The sequence below is a fragment of the Salvelinus sp. IW2-2015 genome, linkage group LG20 (assembly GCF_002910315.2).
Source record: "Salvelinus sp. IW2-2015 linkage group LG20, ASM291031v2, whole genome shotgun sequence".
Lineage (NCBI taxonomy): Eukaryota > Metazoa > Chordata > Actinopteri > Salmoniformes > Salmonidae > Salvelinus > Salvelinus sp. IW2-2015.
In genome coordinates, this window is record NC_036860.1 from 34,706,696 (window position 1) to 34,718,376 (window position 11,681).

Sequence of the window (11,681 nt, forward strand, 5' to 3'; positions counted from 1 at the left end):
GTCATATTTGCAGAATATCTTTGATAAAGTAACTATATAGCCAACTGGAATTGTTTTTGGTTAATTTTCAGGTCCATGTAGATGAGACCGTCTGGTCGCCATCTCCGAAACCCTCAGAGCAGCGAGTTTCAGTTTCACAGCCTCAAATACAGTTCCATACTCATCCACAGGCCCAGCCACAGTCACAGCCTCAACCCCAGCCCCACTCCCATCCCCAGCCTAACGCCAGAGTGGTCCCCACCCCATCCGAGTCAGTGGAGAGACCATGGCAGGCCATAAAGCCAGTTCAGCCCGGCACGGAGCCTGTGACCCACGCCCATGGGCCCACGCCGCCAGCGCCTCCCGTCCGCTCCATTGAGAGCAAATTGGCAACCGCCGCCCTCAGCCACACAGAGGCCGCCAACCCCGCCATCTTCCACAACATCCTGACAGAGGTCTCCACGCCCGAGGAGGCCCTCGCCCATCCTCACCCTCCCCCGCGTAAGTCTTCCACCCAGCAGTCAGCCTACCTGTACCACACCAAGGGAGAGGCTGCCTTAATGGAGCCTCCCGGGGAGGCCTACTACCACCAACGGGCCATTCCGGTGGGGCAGCCTTCATACCACTACCGGCCAGACAGTGTTCCCCCACACCTCTCCTACGCGTCAAAGTCGGCGCCCCAGATAACTTACAGTGCCCGCACGGACCACCGCTACAACACCCTAGCTAACCCCAGGTCCTGCCACCAGTCAATGAAGAATCACGGGCCCCCCAGGGGTGGCGAGTACATATCACCCGGCCCGGGACACCACGGCCAGGGCTATGGACCCATGGAGGGAGCTCCGGTCTACCCCACCATCCGTAGGGTGCACTCGCTCCACGTGCCCTCAGCAATCCGCTCGGTGCCCATCCAGCGGACCGAGGTGCCTCCCAACGACGAGCTCTTCTACTACCAGCGGCCCGTCTACCAGTGCAATACCTACCAGCAGCCGCCGCAACAGTCGTCGCAGGCCGACTACCACGTCACCCAACTCCAGCCTTACTTTGAGAATGGCCGGGTGCAGTACCGTTACAGCCCCTATTCGCCTTGCGCCAACCCGCTGGACGCCCCTTACTACGACGTGGACCCCTACGGGACCATCCGGCTGCGGCACTTCCACTCGTTCAGCAGTCGGGACCTGGGCCCCACCCTCAGCCGGTCGGGGGGCAAGGCGGGCGGCTACCACTACCTGTCCCGCCACATCCTCCCGCCGGGGAAGGAGCACAGCTTCGTCAGCAGAGACATGCCCCCGGGCCATGGCTCAAAGGGAGCCGCCGTCTACTTTGCATGGAACCCAGAGGACTCGGAAAGGCTCCGGATGCACTCCATCCACAGAGAGAGCCGGGCCAGGCAGAAGGTCAAAGGACCTGTCATGTCTCAGTATGACAACGTGGGCCTGTTCATGCCTGGCGACCTGGGAGGGTACGAAACCCTACACCTGCGCAGTAAGTCGGACCCCGGCAAAGCCATGCTGATGACTGTCGAGGGTAAAGACGGGCGCTACGGAGTACCGCCGGGCTCCCAGCACGCTCCCCGACACCTTGTGTCTGACCCCGACGTCCTCATGTACATGGAGACGGAGAAGCACTGTCAGGGGAACGGCACCGGGGACAAACATAGCAACTCCAGGACCTGCCAGGTCTCCCACTCGCACCAAACCCAACACCCACCCCGTTACCAGGCCCATCAGCAGGACCCCAGCCGACACGACCCCGGGGACGGAGCTCGGAGCTTCCAACCCCGCTACGAACAGCCCGATCCAGACCGCCACCAGAACAGGTCCAAAACCCCCGGTAGTTACCAGGACAATGATGACCACCAACACCAGTCGGCCCCCGTCAAAGCGCAGGCCCCTCTCAAGCCCGAGCGGTCGCACAGCATCCGAGAGCACCAGCAGCAGCACTATAGCCAAGCTGCCACTTCCGAACCAGACAGAGACCACTCATACCAGCCCCACGGTGGGCAGCAGACACACAGCACCATGGCGATACAGTCCCACTACGACAACCTGGATGATTACCACCCAGCAGCAATACCTCAGCCACAGGCCCCCATGCCAAACCCCCGCGGGGTCTCCTCTGCCTCTTTCCCCACCAACCCTGGCTTCACGGGCAGCCACAGCAACCGAGCGTACTCCACTGCCTTGGGCCAGGGCGCCTTCATCCCAGCGGAACTGGCCCTGCAYAGGCCCGAGACAGAAATACACGCTGAATGAAGAAGAGACTTGTAAAAAATAAAAAAATAAAAATAAAAAAAAGTTTTAGTAAGCAATGAAGTGACTCAGCTGGAGGTGAAAATGTTCCACAGCCTCTGCAGGACAGTGGACTGTCGTCAGAACCTTCCGCATTATTTTTCTCTATATTTTTTATGAATTGTAAAGGAAAATAAGATACTTTTTAGAGAATGTACCATACTTTCTTCAATTGTTCTAAGAAGCCACGCGTTCGTGACTCATTGAAATGGTGGATGATCATAGAAATGTATATGATATAAGCGAAAGGTCCAAGAAACCAGAACCGCAAAAATGTCAAATATGTGTACAAAGAAGAACTACTGGTAAAAAGGGATTTGTTTTATTTTTGTTTCCAGTTTTGTTTTGACTGGGGAGGTATGAGCATAACAGGGATGAAGGTTTGCATTTTAGAAATGCATGTTATCTCCAATCTCTTGTTTACCATTGCTATCCATTGTGTACTTTCTGGATGTTTCAGTACAAGTTGTCGAGGAAGGAAATCTGTGTAAGTCATCGTGCCCTCCCTCCTGTTTCTGTATACACAAGGCGTTACAGTATGTTCACTTTCAGTCTTCAAGCATCTTGGATTTGGGGTCGGGGCCCAACAGTACAAAGTGAGTTCTAGAACTAGACAGGGTACTTTCACCTGGTACTGTAGGGTTATGTTAATATTTTATTTGCTCTGTGATTGTGTATTTTTGCTATAAAACGGAGTGAATTGAATGTTTTGGAACCGAGATTTGTTCTTCATTGCAAGAGGGACCAAACATTGAGTATTTTGGCCATGAAAGCATTCCTGCACATGTATGGGTTGATGACGACATTACCTTGGGAGGTGTAACAGAGTAATTCTTAAAATGTGTTTTGTTATAGTCTTGCTTTTTTTTCTGCCAATTTCAAAGGACTTGAATGGACAACTTAATAAAATTATAAAAACTGATATTGTACAACACTTCACACAAATGTAAATGCTTGGTCAGCCTTTGAGCAAGTTGAATTCACTCCAGCAAATATATTTTGAAATAAATGTACATACTAATTTTCATAGTATGTGAAAAAGATGGTTAATATGTTCCAAGAGAAGTAAACCATAATTTAATTTGAATGGACAAATGTTTGGGACCATTTAAGAAAATGTGGAATAACATTTATGGATACAACTGTCTGCTTTCAGTGCAATTAGTCAATAGCCAGTCAAATTGGCAGAGGATTCAGATTCATCTCATTCAATTTCAAATGCAGGTCATATTTGCATTTGAATACCTTTGACTATATTTCAGTTGTAACGCCCATTGGCTTGTGAAGGTACTGTTCTATTTTGCCTTATGGTCCCTACCTGTTCAAACGGATACTAAACGGAATACTCCCAGATATCCCTCCTTTATTGTGGGGCACAGTAAGTGGCTAAATAACCACCTAGTTGTGTTTTGAATGTAAAAACATCTCTTGTCTCAGTAACTGGAAAGTTATGCTGTTGGATATAACAAATAAAATTATTCAGGAAATAACAATGAAAATGAATGTGGGTTCTTTTGTTAAATTGTATTGTTGGAATGTTCAATGCTACTTTTGATAGAGACCGAGTCATAAACAAATTGTATTTTTCAAAGCTCCCTGGGATGTCTTGACCGTAGACATGTTAAACACTTCAAAAATGTACAGTAGTTAGTCAGTTCCCTGTTAGATGCRAGAGGCAAGGAGCCAATTACAAAAMTATGTATTTGTGACATGCATTGCCTTTGACTAGAGAGAAAAAAAGTTMATGTATGAAATGTTATGTTTATTTTTGCTTCATTGCATATACTCAGTTTTCAGACATTCTATTTCTGTCGGACCAATAAGAAAATCTACAAATAGTCCAAGGATGCTTCACTCCAGGTTRAGTTATTGAACTGCAAGACAAATTGTGGGTTTGAGAGAGGGGTGGTCTTTTACATGAATGAGAATACCACAATGWTTTTCTTTTGACCATTGTAAGACTAGAGGAAATTACAGATAAATTCAACCACAGGTACATTGGATTGGGCACCATATCCATTCACAGAGTAGCTAAGTCCCAGTGTTAGGTGTATTCTCGTGCAGACTCTGTAGAGCCAAATCTGACCACTTCATTTCTTGTTCTTTCACAGACTCTGTTGATCCTCCATTATCTTGCTCAGCTTCAGGCAGTTCACTCTGCAGGAAAAAATAAAATTATTAACCACATGAGAACAAACTAGACTGAACAAAAATATAAACACAACATGTAGGTCCCATGTTTCATGAGCTCAAAAAAAAAAAATCACAGATACACAAAAAGTGTATTTTTTTCAAATGTTTACATAGCTGTTAGTGAGCATTTCTCCTTGGCCAAGAAAATATGACGCTGATTTAAACCGCATGATTATTACACAGGTGCACCTTGTGCTGGGGACAATAAAAAGCCACTCTAAAATGTGCAGTTTTGTCGGCGCARGCAATTGGCATGTTGACTGCAGGAATGTCTGCCAGAGAATTTCATGTTAATTTCTTTACCATAAGCCATCAACGTCGTTTTAGAGTTTATCCAAACGGCCTCACAACCGCAAACCATSTGTATTGCATCACGTGGGCGAATGATTTGCTGATGTGAACAGATTGTCCCATGGCAGCGGTGGGGTTATGGTATGGGCAGGCATAAACTACGGACAACGAGCACATTTGCATTATATCGATGACAATTTGAATGCACAAAAATACAGTGAGATCCTGAGGCCCATTTTTTGGTGTTGTCCAGTTTTATACAGAAGTATGAGTATCAGGCATACGTCATTTTATTCAGAAACATATTTCTGAAACCAGGTAAAAGAGGACTCATGCCAAAGGCATTTRCTCTATTTGATTCCATCAGGGAGAGAAGAGAACCAGCAAGCTACAACAGTCAGCAGATTAAAGGTATGTATGAGACTGGTACTAGATAGCAAGTCAATGTCTCATTTCTACCTGGTCTGAGTATTTTGTATTATTCTGTATGTACATCTAAAACTCCACTTAGTAATGTATATATTACGAATTCAAATTTGTTGTGGCTAATGTTGAGATTCAAAAGCGCAAGCTTTGGGTTGCTAGACGTTCGCGTTATATACCCATCCTCCTTTTGGTTTTGCCTTAAGTAACCATACCAAACGTAACATACTAATTTGAGTGTCCCGGATATTTACTGTTACATTTAGTCTGAGGCCAGGCAGTGAGCTGGTTTTAATATKTGTATTTCCTCGTTATCGAAGTTCCACCTGCAACATACGTTTATAAATCGCCAGTGCCGTTAAACGTTTACCCCATCTATAATCCATCCTACGCTAGAATCCTGTATTGAAGATATGTTACTAGTTAGATCTGGATATTTGGCAGAGCTGATGTAAATGTGAGMGTGCAAATTATTAAAAAGGGCTATGGCGCGTGTAACCGCACAACACAGTGCTTTCTAGCTATATAACGTAAGCTTGTTGTGGAAAGTGTAGTCCAAATGTTATTTTTGGGGTTAAAACATAAGCGATTTGGATTTGCCATCAAATAGCTAATACATTTTTGATGCTGCCATCATTATTCATATTCACGAATTATATATAAACTAATAATTGAGTGAGACCMTTTTAGAAGCCAAGTTACCAACGTTATATCATGTAGCAGTTATCAAGTTAGCTCATCCTCATCTACAGCATAAACATTGTTTAAAGGGTTTACATACCAACGGAATAGTGACATCTTCATAAGGTAGACGGTCTTCCCTCCAAGCATCATCTGTAAGGTCAAGAACCCTGCCATCTCTTTGAACTTCACTGTCCATCTCTGGATGTTTTGGTTGCCTGCTAGTAGTGCTAGCTAGGTGTGAAGATGGCACAATTCAGTATCCTTGTTTGTTGTGGTTTAACCGTAGAAAAGTAGTCTGGTGTGGCAAGTCAGAAGTCTCAATATAGGCTTATGAAGCWAATTTATTTCCCAAAATATGTAATGTAAACACAATACCTTACCCAAACAAAGCCTTGCTTAAATCCTTAAAACCTGCGATTCAAATGAGTCGCAGTATTTTGACGTCATGTTCTTCAGGAGAGGGATAAGTGCCGTGTTCACGGGTTTCCACTAGATAACACAGCCACAAAGTCAAAATTGGCTACACAAGTTTGCTTTTAGGTCTGGCACGTGCCGCATTCAACCAGTTAGCAAATCAAACATATTAAGACTTTCTAAGTTCCGACTAGCACTAGAACGCAGTTGAGCTACATTCAAATTACTGAATGGTTGTGTCGCAACTGTTCATGAAACAAATGCAGCAAATACCTTCTAAAAACTGCGCTTTTTGGACGGCTCTTTATGTTAAAATTTAGGAACCGAATCGCATCGGTAAAAAAAAGCCGTTAATTTGACTCCCTGATTTGCATACTGTACCTCTGTTTTTTGACATTCAAACGACGATTATCTGCAAATAAATTACATAATCATTATCTGAAGATGGTGAATCCTCACTGCAGAAACAATAKATAGTATGGAGTGCACYGAACCGGTCCCAGCCTTCTGCCGCCAAAGACAGGAGCAAAAACATCGRTAAATATACTTCAAAAAACATTGAAGTTAGGTTCTGAATTAAATGTGAAAGGGTATTGTCTGTATGTTTAAAATACTGTAATAACCAGGGTTGTTACACTACTCCCTCCTTTCAAAGAGCGCGTCCTCGCGCTAGCTTGCGACTCTACGTCTTACAGGAACGCGCTCACGGCAAGCAACGCACTGCGTGGATGCAAGGTCCGATCACTTCTGACACCAGTGTAATGAAACAGCAGGGAGCAGGTCTCGAACCCTCGACCTTCTAGCCCGAAGTCCGGTGCGCTATCGACTGTGCCGCAAAAGCATGCTCGTGGCGGAGTCGATATCCGCGCTTAAACCCAGGTCTTACAATACATATTTTCCGGATGTTGAAATCAGGTTCATTTTCGGTTTGATGAAAGTTGAAAATACACTGCTCAAAAAAATAAGGGAACACTTAACAACAACAATGTAACCAAGTCAATCACACTTCTGAAATCAAACTGTCCACTTAGGAACAACACTGATTGACAATACATTTCACATGCTGTTGTGCAAATGGAATAGACAACAGGTGGAAATTATAGGCAATTAGCAAGACACCCCAATAAAGGAGTGGTTCTGCAGGTGGTGACCACAGACCATTCTTCAGTTCCTATGCTTCCTGGCTGATGTTTGGTCACTTTTGAATGCTGGCGGTGCTTTCACTCAGTGGTAGCATGAGACGGATCTCACAACCCACACAAGTGGCTCAGGTAGTGCAGCTCATCCGGATGGCACATCAATGCGAGCTTGGCAAGAAGTTTGCTGTGTCTGTCAGCGTAGTGTCCAGAGCATGGAGCGCTACAGGAGACAGGCCAGTACATCAGGAGACGTGGAGGAGGCCGTAGAGGGCAAACCAGCAGCAGGACCGCTACTCCCCTTTGTGCAAGGAGGAGCACTGCCAGAGCCCTGCAAATGACCTCCAGCAGGCCACAAATGTGCATGTGTCTGCTAAAACGGTCAGAAACAGATCCATGAGGGTGGTATGAGGGCCCGACGTCCACGGTGGGGGTTTGTGCTACAGCCCAACACCGTGCAAGATTTTGCATTTGCCAGAGAACACCAGATTGGCAAATTGCAACTGCGCCTGTGCTTCCACAGATGAAAGCAGGTTCACACTGAGCACATGAGCACGTGACAGACGTGACAGAGTCTGGAGACGCCGTGGAGAACTCTGCTGCCTGCACATCCTCCAGCATGACCGGTTTGCGGTGGGTCAGTCATGGTGTGGTGGCATTTCTTTGTGGGGCCGCACACCCTCCATGTGCTCGCCAGAGGTAGCCTGACTGCCATTAGGTACCGAGATGAGATCCATCAGACCCCTTGTGAGACCACATGCTGACACATGCACATTTGTGGCCTGCTGGAGGTCATTTTGCCTATAATTGCCTATAATTTCCACCTTTTGTCTATTCCATTTGCACAACAGCATGTGAAATGTATTGTCAATCAGTGTTGCTTCCTAAGTGGACAGTTTGATTTCACAGAAGTGTGATTGACTTGGAGTTACATTGTGTTGTTTAAGTGTTCCCTTTATTTTTTTGAGCAGTGTATATAAATATTTGTTTGAACATAACAAGATTCAACAACTGAGACACAAACTGAACATGTTTCACAGACATGTGACTAACATAAATTTAATATTGTGTCCCTGAACAAAGGTGGGGTCAAAATCAAAAGGAACAGTCAGTATCTGGTGRGGCCACCAGCTGCATTAAGTCCTGCAGTGCATCTCCTCCTCGTGGACTGCACCAGATTTGCCAGTTCTTGTGGTGAGATGTTACCCCACTATTCCACCAAGGCACCAGCAAGTTCCCGGACATTTCTTGGGGAATGGCCCTAGCCCTCACCCTCTGATCCAACAGGTCCCAGACGTYCTTAATGTGATTGAGATCCGGGCTCTTRGCTGGCCATGGCAGAACACTGACATTCCTGTCTTGCAGGAAATCACGCACAGAACGAGCAGTATGGCTGGTGGCATTGTTATGCTGGAGGGTCATGTTTGGATGAGCCTGCAGGAAGAGTACCACATGAGGGAGGAGGATTGCCTGCAATGACAACAAGCTCAGTCYGATGATGCTGTGACACCGCCCCAGACCACGTCAGACCCTGCACCTCCAAATCAATCCTGCTCCAGAGTACAGACCTCGGTGTAACGCTCATTCCTTTGACAATAAACTTGAATCCGACCATCACCCCTGGTGAGACAAAACCGCGACTCGTCAGTGAAGAGCACTTTTTGCCAGTCGTGTCTGGTCCAGCGACGGTGGGTTTGTCCCATAGGCGATGTTTGTGCCGTTGATGTCTGGTGAGGACCTGCCTTACAAAGGCTACAAGCTCTCAGTCCACCTCTCTCAGGCTATTGCGGACAGTCTAGCACTGATGGAGGGATTGTGTGTTCTCTGGTGTTAACTCGGGCAGTTGTTGTTGCCATTCTGTACATGTTCCGCAGTGTGATGTTTCGGATGTACCGATCTGTGCAGGTGTTATTACACGTGGTCTGCCACTACGAGGACGATCAGCTGTCTGTCCTGTCTCCCTGTAGCGCTGTCTCAGGCGTCTCACAGTACAGACATTGTAATATATTGCCCTGGCCACATTTGCATCCTCATGCCTACTTGCAGCATTCCTAAGGCACATTCACGCAGATGAGAGCAGGACCCTGGGCATCTTTCTTTTGGTGTTTTCCAGAGTCAGTAGAAAGGCCTCTTAGTGTCCTAGTTTTCATAATTGTGCCTTAATTTACTATCGTCTGTAAGCTGTTAGTGTCTTAAGACCGTTCCACAGGTGCATGTTCATTAGTTGTTTATGGTTCATTGAACAAGCATGATAAACAGTGTTTTAAACCCCTTTACCATGAAGATCTGTGAAGTTATTTGGATTTTTTACGAATTATCTTGAAGACAGTGTCCTGAAAGGGAAGTAAATGTTTATTTTACAGACGTTGAATATGTATTTTCCGATGTTGAAATCAGGCTCATTTTTTGGTTCTGATGAAGTTGAAAATAAGTCTTGTTAAGACGTCTATTTTTGGGCAATCATGGCTTGTGCCAGACTGGCAAATCTGAGATTTGGTCCTCGGAACCAGACGAAAAAACAATGTCCAAGGATGTGGAAATCAAGGCGGTCCGGAACTGCACCAAAAAAGACATCCAAAAGGGTCAGGGTCAGTCCGTGCTCACTGAGTTGTAGCCTACAGTGTTGCCTGAAATTGAATTTTATGAATGCCCATCTATCAAATGTTATTGGTCACATACACGTGTTTAGCAATGTTAATGCGGTGTACGAAATGCTTGTGTTCTATACTGAATATGCACGTTCAAATACTTTTTTAATGCATATTGGTCACTGATAGTGCAGATATATCTAACAAGTAATATCTAACAATTACACATATACCCAATCACACAAATCTAGTAAAGGAATGGAATTAAGAATATAAAAAATAGATATAGAAATATATAGACATTATTAAAGTGACTAGTGTTCCATTTATTTAAGTGGCCAGTGATTTAAAGACTATTTATTTAGGGCAGTCTTCACGTTCCTGACCTGTTTATGTTATTTTTTGTATGTGTTTAGTTGGTCAGGGCGTGAGTTGGGGTGGGCTTCTATGTTTTTGTTTTCTATGTTTAGGTCACTTGTAATTAGCCTTATATGGTTCTCAATCAGAGACAGGTGTTTGACGTTTTCCTCTGATTGAGAACCATAATATAGGTTGGCTTTCACACTTGTTTGTGGGTGATTGTCTTTCCGTGTCTGGTTATGTTGCACCACACGGGACTGTTTCGGTTTTTTCGTTCGTTTGATGTAGTCTGTTCCTGTTCGTGAGTTCTTCGTGTCTTTATGTAATTCCATGTTCAGGTTTGTCTACGTCGTTTTCTTATTTTGTAGTTTGTTGAAGTGTTTTCGGTTTTCGTCTGTACTTTAATAAACTCTAATTATGTATTCACAACCCGCTGCATTTTGGTCTCCGATCCTTCTCCTCTCCTCGTCCGAGGAGGAGGAAGATCTAGACACCCGTTACGCAGCAGCTCTACGTGCTAGTGATGGCTATTTAACAGTCTGATGGCCTTGAGATAGAAGCTGTTTTTCAGTCTCTCTGTCCCAGCTTTGATGTACCTGTACWGGATGATAACGGGGTGAACAGGCAGTGGCTCATTCTGTTGTTGTCCTTGATGATCTTTTTGGCCTTCCTGTGACATCAGGTGGGGTAGGTGTCGAGGGCAGGTAGTTTACCCCCGGTGATGTGTTGAGCAGACCGCACCACCCTCTGGAGAGCCCTGCAGTTGCGGGCGGTGCAGTTGCCGTACCAAGCGGGGATACAGCCCGACAGGATGCTCTTGATTGAYCATCTGTAAAAGGTTGTGAGGGTTTTAGGTGACAAGCCAAATTTCTTCAGCCTCCTGAGGTTGAAGAGGCGCTGTTGCGCCTTCTTCACAAAAGTGTTTGTGTGAGTGGACCATTTCAGGTTGTCAGTGATGTGTACGCCGAGGAACTTGAAGCTTTCCACCTTCTCCACTGCAGTCCCGTCGATGTGGATAGGGGGGGTTCTCTCCCTCTGCTGTTTCATGAAGTCCACAATCATCTCCTTTGTTTTGTTGATGTTGAGTGAGAGGTTATTTTCCTGGCACCACACTCCCAGAGCACTCAGTCTCCTCCCTGTAGGCTGTCTTGTCATTGTTGGTAATGAAGCCTACTACTGTTGTCATCTGCAAACTTGATGATTGAGTTAGAAGTCTGCTTGGCCACGCAGTCATGGGTGAACGGGAAGTACAGGAGGGGACTGAGCACGCACCCTTGTGGGGCCCCAGTGTTGAGGATCAGCGATGTGGAGGTGTTGTTTCC

At 45.8% G+C, this 11,681-nt stretch overlaps 2 protein-coding genes across 6 annotated transcripts in view; one reads left to right on the forward strand and one right to left on the reverse strand.

Moving 5' to 3' along the window:
- arhgap32b (Rho GTPase activating protein 32b) overlaps positions 1-3,769 on the forward strand; it is a 210,639-nt gene extending 206,870 nt beyond the window's left edge. For all 5 annotated transcript variants that reach the window (XM_024013752.1, XM_070449358.1, XM_024013751.1 and 2 more), the window contains one exon: positions 72-3,769. In XM_024013752.1, coding sequence (XP_023869520.1) covers positions 72-2,234 — 2,163 coding nt within the window. In that variant the 3' untranslated portion in view covers positions 2,235-3,769. The remainder of the gene's footprint in view (positions 1-71) is intronic.
- A 242-nt stretch (positions 3,770-4,011) lies between these two features.
- anapc13 (anaphase promoting complex subunit 13) lies at positions 4,012-6,350 on the reverse strand. Its single transcript, XM_024013757.2, has 3 exons — positions 6,242-6,350; positions 5,959-6,092; positions 4,012-4,427 (listed from the first exon to the last, which is right to left on the reverse strand). The coding sequence occupies exons 2-3, from the start codon at positions 6,055-6,057 to the stop codon at positions 4,302-4,304; spliced, it is 225 nt and encodes a 74-aa protein (XP_023869525.1). The 5' UTR covers positions 6,058-6,092; positions 6,242-6,350; the 3' UTR covers positions 4,012-4,301.
- Between the last annotated feature and the right edge of the window lie 5,331 nt (positions 6,351-11,681).

Bases quoted from the DNA above. Each gene is read 5' to 3' on its own strand.
- anapc13 (XM_024013757.2), bottom strand. From the start codon at position 6,057: ATGGACAGTGAAGTTCAAAGAGATGGCAGGGTTCTTGACCTTACAGAT. The intron at 4,428-5,958 runs GTATGTAAACCC...TTTTTCCTGCAG, and splicing joins AAGATGTCACTATTCCGTTG to AGTGAACTGCCTGAAGCTGA.